At 40.5% G+C, this 20,983-nt stretch overlaps 1 protein-coding gene across 1 annotated transcript; it reads left to right on the top strand.

The window, feature by feature from the left end:
- Window positions 1–7,207: 7,207 nt before the first annotated feature.
- LOC134312428 (copper chaperone for superoxide dismutase) lies at window positions 7,208–15,791 on the top strand. Its single transcript, XM_062994369.1, has 8 exons — window positions 7,208–7,240; window positions 7,591–7,663; window positions 9,027–9,164; window positions 11,150–11,324; window positions 12,390–12,450; window positions 13,228–13,305; window positions 13,394–13,497; window positions 14,575–15,791. Exons 1-8 carry the CDS (start codon window positions 7,217–7,219, stop codon window positions 14,726–14,728), a joined length of 807 nt encoding a protein of 268 aa, XP_062850439.1. The 5' UTR covers window positions 7,208–7,216; the 3' UTR covers window positions 14,729–15,791.
- The last annotated feature ends 5,192 nt before the right edge of the window (window positions 15,792–20,983 follow it).

The raw sequence follows: 20,983 nt of genomic DNA, 5'->3' as shown, positions 1-20,983 counted from the left end.
CAACGGTTCCAACACTCAAGAACCCAAATCTCTCCAGTGATCATTACAACCTTTATGCAGTGGCCCGTTTGGGACGCAGCCTTTTTTATTCTTATTTTTTCTTAGAGTAAGAATACCAATATCTTTTAGTATAACACATGCCAATATGGGAGTAGATACGGCCCAAAAAAAATTTATTTGATCATTAAAAACAGATCATTAAAGGCAAAAATGCCAGGTTTGTTAAACTTTCTTGAGTTTTGCTTCATATTAATTTTGCCAAACTTTAGTCATTTTTGGTTATTCGGATATATACACTATCTATGACTTGAATGTAACACCCAAATAAAAATAAGACATTATAGAAAATTCAAATAAAAATAGATTCATTGTTTCTTACTTTTACAAATAAAAGTAAACTGGGAAATATAGGGCTAATCATAAGGGTTAAAAACAAATAAATATGTCAACAGCTGATTGTAATCATGAATTATCACAAATCATGTTTAGATGGGATAAAGAAATCAGGTTAATTGTTAAGGTGGTTTACAGGCTTAAAAGAACAATTTTTATATTCAAAATGACCAAATCTGTTTATACTAACAGCATTTACTTTTTACTTCTACTTTTAATACTTAAGTACATTAAACGTCAGATATGTCTAAAAGGTGCAAAGGTGGGGGCCAGATTCGCCTCTGCTCTCTCTCTTCCTCTTTATCTTCAGGTCAGAGAAGTAGGAGAAGCGAGGGTGGGGGCCGTGGGGGCCACCCCTCCCTCCTGCTCTCCGTCTCTGCCGCTCTGTACCACCGCGTGTATGGTGTCAGGGATCCTAACTCTCACTGCGATTTTAAGATTCATTATCAGGATCAATCACTCAGTCTAATCAAGATTTAGGGCTTCCAATTTTCTTTCGCTTGTTTTCTCCCATTCGGCTTTACCCAGAGCAAGCTGCCCTTCCTCTAGTTCACAGGATACTTTAACAAAAAATGTCTAATTTATTAATATTATTTATTATTTTACTAATATCTATCCGTTCTTAGTCTCACTCTGGGAGCTTATTCTCATTTAACTAAGAATGTCCTCTAATTGTTTCTGAGGCTCATGAATTATTAACTATTCAATCTCCCAAAGAAAGCTCATCAATTATTATTAATTAATTAGTATTAACTGTCCTCTTGAAGTAGCTCATTTGCATCTAATTAACAAAGGCACATTATGTTTTGTTAATTCTTCGATTAACCATTCACTACAATCTTATCACAATAATCACACAGCAATTAAGACAGGCACCACCCAATATACATACACACACACAGCAGCTATGTGCTCATAGAGCCCACGCACACATCACCCTTTCACCAAGAACACCACGAGATGTACTTACACACCGGTATTGGAGCAATAAGTATTGATTAATTTAACAATTTGAAACTAGAATTTGGGGGCGGTCCAAAATTGGACAGTAATTAGTTCCCTACGCCCCTACCCGACGGCGTGAACCAGCCCTCGCAATTCCAGACTCGGTTTGGTATGGTAAAACAGACCGGCTCCTTACACTCACTGAAAGAGGTTCGGACTACCAGCAATCTGCCCCCCAAGACCTAGAACCAGGCGCTGCTCTGTGAATCTGTGTCTGTGTGTCTGAGGAAGTGGTGACTTCCTGTGTCTGTGTTGGATGGGGAGAGTAGGGTGGGGGAATGACGTAGCCACGGTCTGCTCAGCAGTAGGCTGAGTAGTCAGATGCTCAACCCCTCCTTTCTCCTCACACACACCGTTCATCTATTGTACCACACGCTTTGTAAGAGCAAGTTTATTTTCCAATTTATCAACTTCCTTTTTTGCCAAGAGTTTTTGATGGCTGTAACTTGTCCAACTCGCTGTTGGGCATCAGACAAATTTTTCCTCGCTACGATGACAGTTTTTGACGCTCTAATTTGTCGGGTACTGGCTCAAAATCACTTGGGTACAGGCCCACCTTGGTGTGTTTCACAAACCACCCTGCCAAACACTGCTCCACGTCCTTTCTATCTTTTAAGGTAGTTGTGTCTAAAATCCTTAACATTACCAGCTTCTTCAACTCACCAGCAGTAGCAGCAGCCATGTTACATACAAAGACAACTACTCTATTGACACGTTTAAACAAGCAGAACAAATATATTCAGCAAGAGTTAGTAGACTCAGGACAAAACAATAAAACACACACAGTTAATAAGGGAAATAATGCACCAGAATCTCACTGAAAATTAATTTGGAATTGACTCAAAACTACGTGGTAAGGAGTTCCACAATTGCACGGTAATGGCTCCCTTAGCACTCTTACACGTGGCCCCAAGCGTGGCACAAAATGGACAAGGTACCAGGATTTACACCACCTCTGAAACACCTAGGTGCCAGGAATTAGCAACCTTAGCAATACCTTTCCACAAACAAGGTACCAGGATTTACACCACCTCTGAAACACCTAGGTGCCAGGAATTAGCAACCTCAGCAATACCTTTCCACGCTTGTGCTCCAACTCACAAACTAAACACATAAACCAATACAGTCTTATTTCAACTGTCCAGAATCCAATTCACATAGACATATAGATAGACAAAGACTCCTAAAAGCTCCCTTAGCTTTATCAGAGAGTCTCCTTTATCCTAATTACTTCACACAATTATACTCTCTGTCGTTGGCCAACTTATACTAAGTGAGATTCGCAGAAACAAAGAATGAAAGAATGAAAACCAGAGAACAACCAAACTCTTTATTACCGTAATTACACTGAATTTACCCGCACTTACACTGAGCAAATTAATTCACCACACTCCCCCTAAATACAGGTTTCAGCTAAATAAAAGAGCTGAAATGCTCTTACCTTTTAGTGCGCGCACAGGGAGTGCAGGAAATTCGTCCGCTCAGCTGGCTCCAGTCAAAAATATTCCAAATGCTCTAAAATGTAAAATCAATTAAAACCACAAAAATTGATCATTTATCAATAACCCAAAACCGTCCTCTGCTACCAATTAATCGATAAATCGAGTTTTGGGTGACAAATGATCAATAGCCAAGTCCTCAAGTCTAACAAAGTTTATTTAGAAAAGGTTTGGTTCTCCTCAGGCCTCACCAGCTGGTATCTGTACTTCTGCTTTCAGAGAACAATCAATGCAAGTCAGAGAGACACAGACCCCGTGCGCAGGGTTCAACGTGCTTTTATAATTTTTGCCCACACCTTCTGAGTTCTTTGTTCTCATGGTCTGTTCAAACCAGTCCTAATTAATTCTTTCAGATGTTACTTTCTCAGCGCCATTGACCTTGTCCGAGGCACCGGACCGGCCTTATCGGTATAAGGTATTTAGGGAGTTCTTCTATGGAGCTGTGTGCTACCAATTATCTGTTCACTCCCTTCCTGTAGCTACTCACCTCGACCTAGCACCAACACAATCGTAACTCAGTTTTATTATGCTATAACCTACACATTGCTAATTGATGGGGTGTCCAATTTTTATTTTTCTAACAAAATGCAAAGCCATTTCACTATGAATTTATATCTAAAGCCAATTTATTATACATTTGGCTTTTTAAATAAGAGCCTTTAAAAATTAGCAATAAATGTTCTCAAAACCATTAATAAGAAAAAAGAATCAGCTATAGCCAGCCTGAAACTGACTAGCTAGCTGGCTTATCACTAAACCACTGGCCACCAAACAAACAAAAAAAAACATGTAAAACATGCAACCTCAACTGTGAAACTATACACGACTACTAACTTATAAAAACCAAAGAAAAGAATGAACAAGAACTAAAGGTATAAATAGTTTTACATGGATTGTTGAGAGCAGCTAGCTATAAACAGGTTTAGCACTTCTCTTAACCAAGTTACTACCACATGATGCACTGAGATTTGTGTTAGAACCTTTTTATATGTTGATCAGCAGCACAATGGTGCCACTTGAGGGGTGGGTGCCACACAGCTCCAGTTTCCTGGGACTCTGGGTTTTGCCATCATGTCAACGTCTGTTAGGAGCATATTTTCCCACATGCGTTTCATTCAGGTTCTCCTACTTACCAAACACATGCAGAAGACTGTCTGCTCTAAATTTGTGTAAGTAAGTTTGTAAATGAGTAATTGTGATGATCTGTACCAGATTGCTGCAAAATGTAGTTCTGTCTTGTACCCAGTGTTTCTAGTTAGGCTGTGGCAGCATCACAACCATGATCAGGATGAAAAGTTTTATTTTTGTATTTTCTATTTATGCATTTCCCCCCAATTTTCTCCCAATCTAGTCATATCCAATTACCGGTATGTGTTGAGAATATACTGTTACTGACATCCGCTTCTCTATACGGGTTCATATGAAGATATGACATATCATGCACCAAGCGTCATGCACTGTTTCCTATAATCTCCTGTTTTTCATGTGATAGTGTGTGTTGTGCTGGTATGAGTGGATAAGACACAGCAGCGCTGATGGAGTTTTTAAACACCTCACTGTTCCTGCTGGACTGAGAATAGTCCACCAACCAAAAATATATCCAGCCAACAGCGCCCCGTGGGCAGTGTCCTGTGTGGTCTAGAAGATGACCAACTCAAACAGCAGCAATAGATGAGCGATCATCCCTGACTTCACATCTACAAGGTGGACCAACTAGGTAGGAGTGTCTAATAGAGTGGACAGTGAGTGGACACGGTATTTAAAAACCCCAGCAGCGCTGCTGTGTCTGATCCACTCATACCAGCGCAACACACACTAACATACCACCACCATGTCAGTGTCACTGCAGTGCTGAGAATGATCCACCACCTAAATAATACCTGCTCTGTGGTGGTCCTGTGGGGGTCCTGACCATTGAAGAACAGGGTGAAAGCAGGTTAAAAAAAGTATGTAGAAAAACAGATGGACAACAGTCAGTGATTGTAGAACTACAAGTGCTTCTATATGGTAAGTGGAGCTGATAAAATGGACAGTGAGTGTAGAAACAATGAGGAGGTTTTAATGTTATGGCTAATCAGTGTATAAAACTGATCAAAAACGTACAGTATGTTATTATTATTATTATTATTATTTAATTTACTTTTCATCAACCTGCTTATTCTGGTCCAGTTTTACCAGAAAACACAGAGCAGAAGTAAGCTATACTCTGGACAATGTGCCAATCCATTGCAGGGCTTTGGGCATCCAAACCCCCATTGTTGTTTTTATTATAATTATTATTATGTTTTTTTTTTTTTTTTTTTTTTTTTTTTTTTTTTAATTCACAAACACTGTAATTCACTTCACCACTGACTGAGGTGTCTCAACTGCGGCACGTACAGTCAGTACAGACTGTATTGTTCACCTGCACGAGTCGAGTTCATACACTTGACGGGCACCGTGTATGGAGCGCCACACCCCCATCAGCATTATTCCTCAGCCCTGTGCAGGCGGCATCAGTCAGTCAGCAGGGGCCGCAGTCGAACCAGTTATGAGGACCTATGATCCGACTTTCTTACCCTCTAACCCTGAACAACAGCCAATCGTTGTTCATGCTGCCGCCCAGCACAGTCGGAAAGGCAGAGCAGAGATTCGATACGATGTATTCGAAACCCCAACTCTGGTGCGCTAGCATACTTTACCGCTGTGCCACCTGAGAGGCTATTATTATTATTATTGTTATCATTAATATAAATAACAATGATAATGATAGTGATGATAATAATATAAATTATTATTATTATTGTTATTTATATATTAAACTTCTTACACAATTACTGCTTATGTTTATATTAGTGGTGCTACATAAAGACATTACAATTAAAAATAAATATAAATACAAATATACAGGGGTTGGACAATGAAACTGAAACACCTGTCATTTTAGTGTGGGAGGTTTCATGGCTAAATTGGACCAGTCTGGTGGCCAATCTTCATTAATTGCACATTGCACCAGTAAGAGCAGAGTGTGAAGGTTCAATTAGCAGGGTAAGAGCACAGTTTTGCTCAAAATATTGCAATGCACACAACATTATGGGTGACATACCAGAGTTCAAAAGAGGACAAGTTGTTGGTGCACGTCTTGCTGGCGCATCTGTGACCAAGACAGCAAGTCTTTGTGATGTATCAAGAGCCACGGTATCCAGGGTAATGTCAGCATACCACCAAGAAGGACAAACCACATCCAACAGGATTAACTGTGGACGCAAGAGGAAGCTGTCTGAAAGGGATGTTCGGGTGCTAACCCGGATTGTATCCAAAAAAACATAAAACCACGGCTGCCCAAATCACGGCAGAATTAAATGTGCACCTCAACTCTCCTGTTTCCACCAGAACTGTCCGTCGGGAGCTCCACAGGGTCAATATACACGGCCGGGCTGCTATAGCCAAACCTTTGGTCACTCGTGCCAATGCCAAACGTCGGTTTCAATGGTGCAAGGAGCGCAAATCTTGGGCTGTGGACAATGTGAAACATGTATTGTTCTCTGATGAGTCCACCTTTACTGTTTTCCCCACATCCGGGAGAGTTACGGTGTGGAGAAGCCCCAAAGAAGCGTACCACCCAGACTGTTGCATGCCCAGAGTGAAGCATGGGGGTGGATCAGTGATGGTTTGGGCTGCCATATCATGGCATTCCCTTGGCCCAATACTTGTGCTAGATGGGCGCGTCACTTCCAAGGACTACCGAACCATTCTGGAGGACCATGTGCATCCAATGGTTCAAACATTGTATCCTAAAGGCGGTGCCGTGTATCAGGATGACAATGCACAAATACACACAGCAAGACTGGTGAAAGATTGGTTTGATGAACATGAAAGTGAAGTTGAACATCTCCCATGGCCTGCACAGTCACCAGATCTAAATATTATTGAGCCACTTTGGGGTGTTTTGGAGAAGCGAGTCAGGAAACGTTTTCCTCCACCAGCATCACGTAGTGATCTGGCCACTATCCTGCAAGAAGAATGGCTTAAAATCCCTCTGACCACTGTGCAGGACTTGTATATGTCATTTCCAAGACAAATTGACGCTGTATTGGCCGCAAAAGGAGGCCCTACACCATACTAATAAATTATTGTGGTCTAAAACCAGGTGTTTCAGTTTCATTGTCCAACCCCTGTAGTTGGCTTGTGCAAATCTTGTGACAGGTTTTGGTGAGGTAATAATTATAATATTTCGGCTTTTAATTTGGTGCAGTGAGACTCTTATTATGAAATGCTGAAGGTTCGTGTACTTTGACATGTTCGTGTTTTAGTTCAGTTTGTATGTTCGAAGTAAAAACATGGAGAGTAAACGAGCTGCTACAGTGAGTTTATAAGTTCAGCATTCAGACGAGTGTGAGACGCTCTGTGTTATATAATAATGTTTTATTCTTATTAATAAAAGTTATATTATCATAGGAGATGCTAACGGTACTTATATAACATGGTTTCCACGTATAACATGTTTAAATGGGTCCAAATAAATGACACTGTGACCTTTAATAAATTGTAAATACATAGTAATACATTTTATTAGCATTGTGCACGTAAAACCACAATATTCAATACAATATTCTTATATTAAATTATCACTCCACCCTAGATATGAATGTTTTTAATCGAAATGAAGTGATGTTATATGAGAGATAGTAATAGTTATTATTATGTTTGACAGTTGGAGTTTGCAGTACAGATGACCTGTGAGAGTTGTGTTACTGCAGTTAAAAATGCCCTGAAAACACAACCTGGTAAGTTACCCAACTAGTTAAGTGCTTATTAATATACAACCTAATCTCATATGCATATGTAAAAACAATTATTCTTTGCGTGTGCTCTTAAGTGCATTATCTAAATACACTGATCAGCCATAACATCAAAACCACCCCCTTGTTTCTACACTCACTGTCCATTTTATCAGCTCCACTTACCATATAGAAGCACTTTGTAGTTCTACAATTACTGACTGTAGTCCATCTGTTTCTCTACATACCTTTTTTAGCCTGCTATCACCCTGTTCTTCAATGGTCAGGACCCCCACAAATCAGGTATTGTTTAGGTGGTGGGTCATTCTCAGCCCTCCAGTAACAATGACATGGTGGTGGTGTGTTAGTGTGCGTTGTGCTGGTATGAGTCTATTAGACACTCCTACCTAGTAGGTTCACCTTGTAAATGTAAAGTCAGAGACGATTGCTCACCTAGTGCTGCTGTTTGATTTGGTCATCTTCTAGACTTTCATCAGTGGTCACAGGACGCTGCCTACGAGGCGCTGTTGGCTGAGTATTTTGGTTGGTGGACTATTCTCAGTCCAGCAGTGACTGTGAGGTGTGTAAAAACTCCAGCAGCTCTGCTGTGTCTGATCCACTCATACCAGCACAACACACACTAACACACCACCACCATGTCAGTGTCACTGCAGTGCTGAAAATGATCCACCACCCAAATAATACCTGCTCTGTAGTGGTCCTGGGAGAGTCCTGACCATTGAAGAACAGCATGAAAGGGGGCTAACAAAGCATGCAGAGAAACAGATGGACTACAGTCAGTAATTGTAGAACTACAAAGTGCTTATATATGGTAAGTGAACAAGGAAACAAGTTGGTTTTAATGTTTTGGCTGATCGGTGTAAGTATCTGATGGCTTGAACTGGAGTTATAAATAGTAATTATGATTGTGATTATTTTTTTAATTCTATTTCTGCATTTTGCATTTTCCCCCCCAATCTATTCTTATCCACTTACCTAGTTGCATCTCCTTTAGTGCTTCAGACCTCTACCCTGACAGAGGAGGCCTGTACACACGCCCTGTCCAACACGTGTGTTGTAGCCAACCGCTTCTTTTTACCTGTCCTGACAAAAAGATCAGTATCGCCTACAGACAGTAATGCAGTCTGTACAGGTGCCAAGCAGAGGCCGCAATTGCAGCAGTAATGAGGAATCTCTTTTTTCTGCCTCCTCGTGTCTGTGTAGGCACCCGGCCGATCGATAGCAGAGCCAACATTCAAACTCAAAGTCTCAGCAGTGGTGGCTAGCCTGATTTACCACTGTGCCACTCAAGCCCCCATTGTGATTAGTTTTTATATGAATAATCATTTATAAATGTTTTTGTTTACAGGAGTACAGTCAGTGCAGGTTGAACTGGCTGAGGAGAAAGTTTTGGTTGAGACCTCACTATCCTCTCTAGAGATTCAGAGTCTGATTGAAAGCACAGGCAGGAGAGCTGTACTGAAGGGGATTGGAGGATCCGAGTCTGGTCAGTATATTAATCTGGTAACAGCAGAAATTAAGTGATCATAATGCAGACTATGGCATATACATGTTTACATGCACATTTTCAATTTCACTTTAGTGACTGTTACCAGGCGCTACTTAGAAATATAGCATCTACCTATTTACTTATGTTTATAAGACCCATCACTCTGTGGATATTTATATACACACTGTGCGTCAAAAAAAAAACTCTGTACCTTTGCCCATAACTTGTTGTTCGAATGTTGTTTTAAAATTCTTTGACATTGTTTGTCATTTGCAATAGCAAAAACTGATTGTCGATGTTGAATTTGGTCTTAAATAAAGCAATAAGCCACGAGAGACCGTGCATTACTGAGATTTTATCACGGGGAAGGATGTCTAAAACGTCTTTCCCCGTGATAAAATCATAGCAGTAATGCACAGTCTCGAGTGGCTTCTTGCTTTTATAAAACGGCGGTCAGCATAAAATATAATAAAATACAACAATGTTTACATTTACATTTACATTTTCAGCATTTAGCAGATGCTTTTATCCAAAGCGACTTACACAATGAGCTGAACACGATGAGCAATTGAGGGTTAAGGGCCTTGCTCAGGGACCCAACAGTGGCAACTTGGTGGTGGCGGGGCTTGAACCGGCAACCTTCTGTTTTCTAGTCCAGTACCTTAACCACTAAGCTATCATTGGTTCAATTTATAAATGTTTTTATTTACAAAAACACTTACAAAAAGCATTTTTCTGCGAAATCAGGTAGTTCGTTAACAGTGTTGCTAGGCAACATGAGGGCGAACATAACATTCGCAATAAACATTCCTCCACGAACACTATTACACTATTTCTTGGACGAAACACCCGCTTAATGATTAGGATTACTGTTTATATTAATCTGGACATTTCCATGTATAGTAAGTTCATGACTTAAAATAGTGTTCAACCAAGTTTGTACTTTTTCTTTTCAGTGGCGTATTAATATGGAATGATGTGAGGTGGTCATAGGTGTGCGTATATCGGGGATTTTACAAAGGCTTCGAACGCGGCTCAGCCAATCAGATTTTAGGACCGGAACTATCCGTTTTATAATTGACATTTTATTGTTCACAGTTAAGGGCAGCACGGTGGGTAGCACTGTTGCCGCACAGCAGGAAGGTCCTGGGTTCGATTCCCAGCTGGAGAAGCCCAGGTCCGTTCTGTGTGGAGTTTGCATGTTCTCTTCGTGTCTGTGTGGGTTTTTCCGGGTGCTCCGATTTCCTCCCACAGTCCGAAGACATACAGTCAGGTTAATTAGAGACACTAAAATTGCTCTAGGTACGAATGTGTGTGTGTTCGCCCCGTGCAATTCAATTATGGCTCAAAAGGAACAGTTTTGGAGTGTCCTGTAAAAGTCCAGACTTAAATCCCAATGAGCTGCTATGACACAATCTTTAATATACAGTCAATGCCGCCACCTCCAATGTGGTTAAAGCAGTGAAGTTGGTCAAAATTCCTTCACAGCAATGTGAAAATGGGATCTTCAGCTATCCAAAGTGTTTGGTTGCAGTTGTTGCTGCTAAATGTACATTATGTTTTTTGTGTGTGTGTGGCGGGGGTGGTACTAGCTCAGAGGTTAAGGTACTGGACTAGCAGCCGCGCATCTGCACTATTGCCACTTTTGGGCCTAACCCTCAGTTGTTCGGATCGTATACAATCACATTTGTAGGTTGCTTTGGATGAGAGCATCTTTTAAATTCCATAGATGTAGATAGATGCAGCCACATTTTTATTGTGTTACCCTATATGCCAAATGTTGTTGAGAAAATGGTGGCTGGTTTCAACAAGACTATGTTATAGTACGTGACTTAGAGATAGCTATTGTTAAGCGAGCCCTCTTCAGTCCCCTGATGTGACCTTCCACAACATTTTCCACAACAAGAAACATTTTGCACTGTTTTTGCTGCAATATTTAATGATGTTAATAGTGTGTGTGCGTATGTGTGTGTTTGTTTCAGATCTAGGCACAGCCGTGGCCATGCTTGCTGGGACGGGGTTGGTTCAGGGTGTAGTACGTTTCCTGCAGCTTTCCGAGGATCGCTGTTTGATCGATGGTACGATTGATGGCTTAGAGCCTGGCGCTCATGGGCTGCATGTGCATGAACTCGGCGACCTTACCCAGGACTGCATGAGGTACACCAACCCCATTTTACTCTAGAATGAGAATTAAAATGTGAAAAGCATTCATTTATTTAACATTAGTAACCAACTCATCCTAACGGGCGTTGTGGACCTGGAAACACTGTGCAAGGCAGGAATAGACTCAGAATAGAATGCAGATTCATTGCAGGATACCACACAATTCTCTCACTCACACACACCTAGGAGCACTTTATAGCAGCCAGTCCACACTAAAATTGGGCCCTGATTTATCCGAATTAGGGTCGCTGTGGGTACAATTCACTGGGCAAAAGCTAGGAAACACCCAATCCACCTTTAATCCACCTTGTGTAATGGATAGCACCACATAGACTTGTTAATACTGTACTATGCACAGCAGAAGCAATATGCCAACAAGTCTAGAAATGGAGCTCATTCCCCTGGACTGGAGCTCACTTGAAATGGGGATATGCACAGTGGAAACATGTATCGAGGTCTGATGTGTCAACATTTGCTTATGGAAATAATGGATGTTGCATTCACTGAGCCAAAGAAGAAGAACCACCCTGATTGTTACCAAATAAGTATTAAAACCAGGGTCTGTCATTGTATGAGGGAGAGTTAGTGATCATGGTATGGGTAGTTTGCACATCCGTAAAGGCATCATGAATGCTGAAACATACCTAAACAGGAGGAGAACCCTGACTATTGCAAGCCCCCTCAGATAAATGTGAAGTATCCAAACGCAGAAAAGGAAGCGAAATGCAGTTGGGTAATTGAATACAACTAAATTGGAGGGGACATTAGGCGTAAATGTAAAAAATTGTAATAACCCTGCTTCAAGGTTTTAAAATTGTGACAAATCAATTAGAAGATAAATTAAAATTTTATTTTTACAGTGACTTTTAGCATGAACACACGTTTTGACAAAAAAACATAATGAGATTCATAGATGGATTTTCATTATTAATTAGAATTCTATTTGTGATAAAATTGTTATAACTTGATATTTATTAAGGTATGCAAATGACTGGTTAATCAGACACCTTCTCTCTTTCTTTGTGTCTGTCTGTCTTTTTCTTGCTTTTCCACCCACAGCTGTGGGGAACACTATAACCCGTATGGAAAGCAGCATGGAGGACCGCAGGACACAGAGAGGGTACATTTTTCAATACTTATAGAAACTGTAGCATTTCTAATAGAAACTAGTACAAGAAAATGTAGCAGTGATTGTGACACGTTTTGTTAAAAAAAAATTCAATAAGTGCACTAATCGGTGCACTAATGAAATTTTTTTCCATTTCATTTTCATGTTTTACCACCGCTTTACCTCGGTCGGGGTGATGGTGGGTTTGGCTTCCCTGGAATTAATGGAGGCAATGCAGTAACACACCCTTGACAGGACGCCAATCCAGCCTCATCCATCCATAATTTTTTTCAGACATAGCCAATCCAAGTCTGTATGTAGATGCCAAATTCTGGGTCCTAGTGGTAGTGGATTGATGTAATATACCGCCGTATCACCTGAGTACGTAGGATAGATTTGTGAAACATATTTAAGAGCAATCTAAGCAAGGTCAGCCAAAACATTGCTGACAGGTGATGTGAATAACATTATTTAATAATAATTTCTTCAAAGCTGTGGAATGTTGTTGGAAGGCAGCAACAACACAGTCATTTCTTGCGCAAGCGTAAAGATAAGAGCCGCTTGTACAAGGGCCAAAGGGCTGCTCATGTGTCAGAGGGGGAGAAACTGAACTGGGTGATAAAGGAAAAAATAAATAAAAATAAAGGATAATATAAATACACAAATATGAAAAATTGGCCTTTAAGTAAAAAAAGTCCAGGTTGCTCCTGTATGTGTTGCGAGACGGCTGTTATAACTCACTGCTTTGAGGTTTTTATCAGTATTTATGGGTTCTTTTCTGTCATGCAGCATGTTGGTGATTTGGGAAACATCCTGGCAGGATCAGACGGCAGAGCAACATTCAGACTGGAAGACTCTCAACTAAAAGTACGTCATTGTGGTTAAACACAAATGCTACAGTTTATACCATAAAAGAACTCTCAGTGTCTACTTCATAGTTTGTCTGCTTGGACAGGTGTGGGATGTGATTGGCCGATCACTGGTGGTCGATGCTGGAGAAGATGACCTGGGAAGAGGAAATCACACGCTGTCCAGACAAACAGGAAACTCAGGGGAGAGGTAAGAGCCAACAAACAATCAGTTATATCAGAAATACCAGGGCACACCTCTAAAGCAAATTTGGTTGTTATGACTTCAGACTAAGCTCTTTAATAAAGTCTTTATAAAAAAAACACCAGCACAGTGGTAGGACAGTGGTAGCCTAGTAGGTAGAACTTTGGACCACCAAGCTGAACATTGTGGGTTTGAATCCCAGCCATGGGCCCTTAAGCCATGCCCCTAACCCTGTCTGCTCCAGAGGTGCCATAACCTGTGGTCTGACCCCAGCTTGTTTGGAAGCAAAAAAGAATTTCATTGTACTGTACACCTGTATATGTATATATAACAATAAAGGTGTTCTATTCATAGATGAGTCCTTGATAGATTAGATATTTTTAGGGATCATAAACCGAACTTAGAAATTTCAGGGTTTTATAAAATTCTGTTAAATTTTTGTAAGAGGAAGGACTCGTCTACAGGAAGGAACCCCTATACAGATTCTCAATCCAAGGTACAACAATACTTTGGCTAGACAGCCCCAAATAGGGAGTATATCAAATACCCAATTGATAAATACAGTGACAAATAAATAATCTAACAAAATATCCACTACCTGCTACGGAGAATAGGGGATAAAAAGGGGTAGCGTGGTAATGACAGCTGGATGCTGCAATATGGACCACCTACCAATCTCTCTGTGGTTTTACTGGGGAGTCTCACTTTAGGAAACGGGGACATCATGATACATCTGGTGCATTCTGCTTGCCCAGCGTGTGGTTGACAGAAACCACAGCATACTGACCTGTGAAGTCTGTCATCAAAAACCAGAGCGAACTTCACAGTCTGGGATCACTGCTTGACGAGAAAGAGGTGTGCTGGCTAATGCACTGACAATTACATTACCTGTAATGCCACAGTGCTTTCCACCATCATATATCAGATTAATACACATTGGTTCCTGGTAGTCTGCAGGGCAGTTGTTATATATTGTGAAACACCAATGATGAAGCACTACAGGTTTAAAACAAGCAGGAATAAAGAGACTATGCTGTTTCCTAAGCTCTTAGCTTTAACTAGCTGGTGATTCTCTCTTCTCAGGTTGGCATGTGGAATCATTGCTCGTTCAGCAGGGCTCTTTCAGAACCCCAAAAAGATCTGTGCATGTGACGGAGTCACTTTGTGGGAGGAAAGAGGTCGACCCATTGCCGGAACAGGACGCAAAGTCACAGACACACCAACAGCTCATTTATAACAGTGTGGCCCCTCATCACGATAACTAATGACACCTGATTTCCAATTACTGCACTAAAGAAAAGACATTCATAAGACCAAATAAAGTTTTTACATCCTCGACCTGATAAGCAAAAACTACATGTTTCTATTTAATTAAACTGCTTTTAGGTCAGTAATGCCAAGTTCACACTACACGCCTTTCCAAGTTGTCAGGTTGCAGTGCAGTTCACACTACACAACTGGATCTCCTGTAATCGGGAGTCTTTCAAGTTGGTGTGGCTTTCACACGACACGACCGATCAGCGATAGGGGGTTTCACACTACACCATCTATCACCAACTGGAATCGCCGGCGAGCTTCTCTGGTCTCCCAAACTACGTTTTGTCATGAAAACAAACGCAAGAAGTGACAGAAGGTTTAATGATACCACGTCCAAAAATGCACGTCAACAAGTAGCAATCAAAGTTTGTGCGCTGATGTGCAGCGTAAAATCAAGGAGAGAAAATAAATAAATGAATGAATGAGTGGATTTGGCTACGTGAACAGTAGGGATTGTTCTATAGTGAGTTGGAGGTTAATAAATATTTTTTTGCTGTGCAATGTTGGTGTTATGTTTTGTAGAGAACGATAAGGTCAGAAATACTGTTAAACTTGTGTGTGCTGTTGTATTCTGATATAAACTATATTATGCCCCTGTACCAGCTTTTTACAACTCTTCCCCTGCGTTTCCCCTTACACCGTATCTTGCGTTCTCACTGCCAGTTGGGCGACTCAGATCCAGATATTTGACATGCTATATATCTCTCTTCAGCTCGGATCGAGTTGTTTAGTTCACACATAGTGATTGCGAGCCGAGTTTCGATCGGAGTTGCTCCCGAGCCGGCAAATCTAGTGCCGACCAGTCGCCGAGTGAAAATCAGGGCAAAAATCGTAGTGTGAACTAGGCATAAGGCTCAGTGTGAGTTGCCTGTGATGCACTGGCACCCTGTTCAGAGTGGATCCATGCCAACCACTTACCAGGATAAAGTGTTCTGAGAAAATTAATCAATGCATTAATAAAACAATCCTATTAGTTTTTACAATGTTAATGTGTTTATTTGATCAATGATTTAGTTTTTTGCATCCTGTGGTGTTAGAAGCTGTTGTACACAGAAAACCACGTATGTTTATGTTTTTTTTCTTAAAATTTTAAAGCATTTGCAATTCTTAAATTTCTAAATCACATTTACTAATCACAGTGTTTGTTGTGAAACAGCTCTGAAGGTAATATCCAGGTTTAAATCTCAGCAGTGCTGTCAGCCAGCTGGGCAGCTGATTGGCTATGGCTGAGAGGTGGGGTGGAGGAGGGGTTTTGGCAAAAGGGTATTCTGGTGTTTCCCAGTTGAACCAGACCTGCTTCAACCCTGACCAGGATAAAGTGATTGAGGAAAATAAATATAAGTGATAATTATTTAATCAAACCTGGAAGAAATTACAGCATTTCATATATTAACTACTTACTTTTAAATTCTGGTGTTTTACGTTTTGAATCTGAATAGTTAAACACAATTACTTAAACACTGAGATTAAACAAAGTCTATCATAAACCTGAGAGAGAAAAAAAGCCTGACTGTCCTGTTTTTATTTCTACTGTCATGTTGTATCATGTTGTATGTTGTATACATGTATGTGCTGAATCATGAGCCAAGACCTGCTGAAACATGAACCAGGACATTACCAGCAGGTCGTTCAACGTTTGTATGCTGCAAGGTGGATCAGCCTACAGTGCATCCTAGTGCCTCTCCTCCAGGAGTAAATGATGCACGTGTGCCTGGCCATTAACATGATTTTTGACGAAACAGAGTTGTTATACCAGTTGACTCTCGGGTGCTAGCACACCATCGCAAACATGGCATCCATACAAACATGATTGGCCAGGTTTAAGGTAGGGAAGGTTGGACTGCCGCTGCAATATGCAATCTCCGGGACTGCTCCAGACACATGCCAGAGTAGTTGGTGAGTCACATGGAGCCTGTTGTGGCTCTTCATATGCAAAAAGGCTCTGTGTGGGAAGCCACAGATTGGACACATTTCTGAGGGGTGTGTGTGATGAGCCGGCTCTTATCCTAGCATGTTATGATGCTATGGGGAAAAGTCACCAACCTGTAAAGCTAAAATTTTACTTTGCACCTTTGAAACTGCTGATTTGCTGTTTTCCAACTTGTATGAGACAAAATCTAAAACTACAATTACCCAAGGTGTTTGTGAGGTTCAGCAGTGTACTATGCTAGCCTATTACAGCCAAGACCCTGCCAGTGATACCTTAGTGGTTAAGGTACTGGACTAGTAAACAGAAGGTTGCCGGTTCAAGCCCCGCCACCAACAAGTTGCCACTGTTGGGTCCCTGAGCAAGGCCCTTAACCCTCAATTGCTCATTGTGTAAGTCGCTTTGGATAAAAGCGTCTGCTAAATGATGTAAATGTAAGACCCAAGCCTTAAGTTTGAATCGGACTAGTCCCTCAACAAACACAATTTGCACCTAACTGTTGTATCTAAGGGAAGAAAGACTTTAAAAATAAACCTCCTTTACTGCAATGGCAACCATCAAAGTGTGGTAGAGTAGTGGAAGAATACATAGAGCATAGAATGGTCCTCCAGATCTGCTGACACACTCTTTAAGAGTTGACCACCGGCTGTTGTACAAACTCAGCTGGCAGCTTTACACAAGGATGATGTGTGTGTTTTGCAGCTTACAGAAGTTGCCAGATGTGGTATATTGCCAGACTGGGGCAGTGCAAAAACTAAAAGGGGAAGTGGGGGGGCTTACAGTAGAATTTTACATTTTTAACTTACTTTATTCAAGTGTACTTTATACTTTATTTAAGTGTAACAAGTTGTATTTTAATATATAAATTCATTTAGTAAAAATGTAAGTTAGAATATTTGTTACACAACCTTTGTAAATGTAAAAAATGTCATTAAATATATAGTTAATAGCTCAAAGAGTAATTGAATATACATAATATAGTCTAATACAAATACTGTCAAGTTTATGTATGCCAGGTGAAAATTAAACTAAAATATACAGATAAATTAATTCATCCTGTAGGGCTCTGAATGTCATGTTTTAATATGTACAGTGTATCACAAAAGTGAGTACACCTCTCACATTTTTGCAGATATTTAAGTATATCTTTTCATGGGACAACACTGACAAAATGACACTTTGACACAATGAAAAGTAGTCTGTGTGCAGCTTATATAACAGTGTAAATTTATTCTTCTCTCAAAATAACTCAATATACAGCCATTAATGTCTAAACCACCGGCAACAAAAGTGAGTACACCCCTTAGTGAAAGTTCCTGAAGTGTCAATATTTTGTGTGGCCACCATTATTTCCCAGAACTGCCTTAACTCTCCTGGGCATGGAGTTTACCAGAGCTTCACAGGTTGCCACTGGAATGCTTTTCCACTCCTCCATGACGACATCACGGAGCCGGCGGATATTCGAGACTTTGCGTTCCTCCACCTTCCGCTTGAGGATGCCCCAAAGATGTTCTATTGGGTTTAGGTCTGGAAACATGCTTGGCCAGTCCATCACCTTTACCCTCAGCCTCTTCAATAAAGCAGTGGTCGTCTTAGAGGTGTGTTTGGGGTCATTATCATGCTGGAACACTGCCCTGCGACCCAGTTTCCGGAGGGAGGGGATCATGCTCTTCTCAGTATTTCACAGTACATATTGGAGTTCATGTGTCCCTCAATGAAATGTAACTCCCCAACACCTGCTGCACTCATGCAGCCCCAGACCATGGCATTCCCACCACCATGCTTGACTGTAGGCATGACACACTTATCTTTGTACTCCTCACCTGATTGCCGCCACACATGCTTGAGACCATCTGAACCAAACAAATTAATCTTGGTCTCATCAGACCATAGGACATGGTTCCAGTAATCCATGTCCTTTGTTGACATGTCTTCAGCAAACTGTTTGCGAGCTTTCTTGTGTAGAGACTTCAGAAGAGGCTTCCTTCTGGGGTGACAGCCATGCAGACCAATTTGATGTAGTGTGCGGCGTATGGTCTGAGCACTGACAGGCTGACCCCCCACCTTTTCAATCTCTGCAGCAATGCTGACAGCACTCCTGCGCCTGTCTTTCAAAGACAGCAGCTGGATGTGACGCTGAGCACGTGCACTCAGCTTCTTTGGACGACCAACACGAGGTCTGTTCTGAGTGGACCCTGCTCTTTTAAAACGCTGGATGATCTTGGCCACTGTGCTGCAGCTCAGTTTCAGGGTGTTGGCAATCTTCTTGTAGCCTTGGCCATCTTCATGTAGCGCAACAATTCGTCTTTTAAGATCCTCAGAGAGTTCTTTGCCATGAGGTGCCATGTTGGAACTTTCAGTGACCAGTATGAGAGAGTGTGAGAGCTGTACTACTAAATTGAACACACCTGCTCCCTATGCACACCTGAGACCTAGTAACACTAACAAATCACATGACATTTTGGAGGGAAAATGACAAGCAGTGCTCAATTTGGACATTTAGGGGTGTAGTCTCTTAGGGGTGTACTCACTTTTGTTGCCGATGGTTTAGACATTAATGGCTGTATTTTGAGTTATTTTGAGGGAAGAATAAATTTACACTGTTATATAAGCTGCACACAGACTACTTTTCATTGTGTCAAAGTGTCATTTTGTCAGTGTTGTCCCATGAAAAGATATACTTAAATATCTGCAGAAATGTGAGGGGTGTACTCACTTTTGTGATACACTGTATGTGTAAAAAAATATTTTGCCTATTTATCTTTGTAAAATGTGACCTTGTCCTGTTGAAACAGCATGTGTACTTGAGTGAATCACTGGGCTGTCACCAGATGTGCAATGCTTCTTGAATGTTGATGGTGTATAAAATGGAAAGTCATCCACATACAGTAAGGGGTTTTGGTACCATACAATTTTATCAGGGGGTGTCTCAGCTACTCCGGAGTTCACACAGTGTTGGGTAACTCATGACACCCAGGTTAAGGGGTCACACAGCTGCTGTGTCTCTGTCGACAAGAGGGTTGCTTCTGTAAGGCTTTTGGAGGGGACATGTGGTGATTCGGCTCTTCTTGAGCAGATTAAAGGTGACAAGTGGCAACGGATTCACAATCAGGAATTGACTAGATTGGGAGATGAATGGGGAAAATCCAGAAAAACTAAAAGGGTTGCATCAGGAAGGGCATCTGGCGGAAAAAACGTGTCAAGTCTGGTATGCAAACCAGATCTGCTGTGGTGACTGAAGGAAATAACAATTATAAAATTATAGCTATAAATGCATTACATAAGAATTAGGTTATGACCTCATAAAATAGTAGACTGATTTATGTAAGAAAAGTATCGTTTAATTAAATGTGATAAATCAGTTGGTAAAAAAAAATAAATATAAAAAATAAATATATAAAATAAATCTAATGAACAAAGTGATTTCATACAAGTTCTGCCTAGTTCACACTACACGATTTTTGCCCTGATTTTCGCTATGTGCTATGTCGAACAGCCAATGAGAACACAAAATATGATGTGAGGGGAAATGCAGGGGAGGCGTTATAAGCTAAAATTTTGATTGATAAGTAACTAGATGGATGGATGGATGGATGGATGGATGGATGGATGGATGGATGGATGGATGGATGGATGGATGGATGGATGGATGGATGGATGGATGGATGGATGGATGGATGGATGGATAGATAGATAGATAGATAGATAGATAGATAGATAGATAGATAGATAGATAGATAAGTAACTAGATAGATAGATAGATAGATAGATAGATAGATAGATAGATAGATAGATAGATAGATAGATAGATAGATAGATAAGTAACTAGATAGATAGATAGATAGATAGATAGATAGATAGATAGATAGATAGATAGATAGATAGATAGATAGATAGATAGATAGATAGATATGGATAGGCAGACAGACAGATAATTAGATAGATAAGTAACTAGATAGATAGATAGATAGATAGATAGATAGATAGATAGATAGATAGATAGATAGATAGATAGATAGATAGATAGATAGATAAGTAACTAGATAGATAGATAGATAGATAGATAGATAGATAGATAGATAGATAGATAGATAGATAGATAGATAGATAGATAGATAGATAGATACAGATAATTAGATAGATAAGTAACTAGATAGATAGATAGATAGATAGATAGATAGATAGATAGATAGATACAGATAATTAGATAGATAAGTAACTAGATAGATAGATAGATAGATAGATAGA

This window comes from Trichomycterus rosablanca, chromosome 4, assembly GCF_030014385.1.
Source record: "Trichomycterus rosablanca isolate fTriRos1 chromosome 4, fTriRos1.hap1, whole genome shotgun sequence".
Lineage (NCBI taxonomy): Eukaryota > Metazoa > Chordata > Actinopteri > Siluriformes > Trichomycteridae > Trichomycterus > Trichomycterus rosablanca.
This window is presented reverse-complemented; position numbering and strand designations above follow the sequence as displayed.

Excerpts from the sequence above, each read along its gene's own strand:
- LOC134312428 (XM_062994369.1), top strand. The coding sequence starts at position 7,217 with ATGGAGAGTAAACGAGCTGCTACA. Across the intron at positions 9,165-11,149 it reads GATTGGAGGATCCGAGTCTG|ATCTAGGCACAGCCGTGGCC; the intron begins GTCAGTATATTA and ends TGTTTGTTTCAG. Across the intron at positions 11,325-12,389 it reads CTTACCCAGGACTGCATGAG|CTGTGGGGAACACTATAACC; the intron begins GTACACCAACCC and ends TTCCACCCACAG.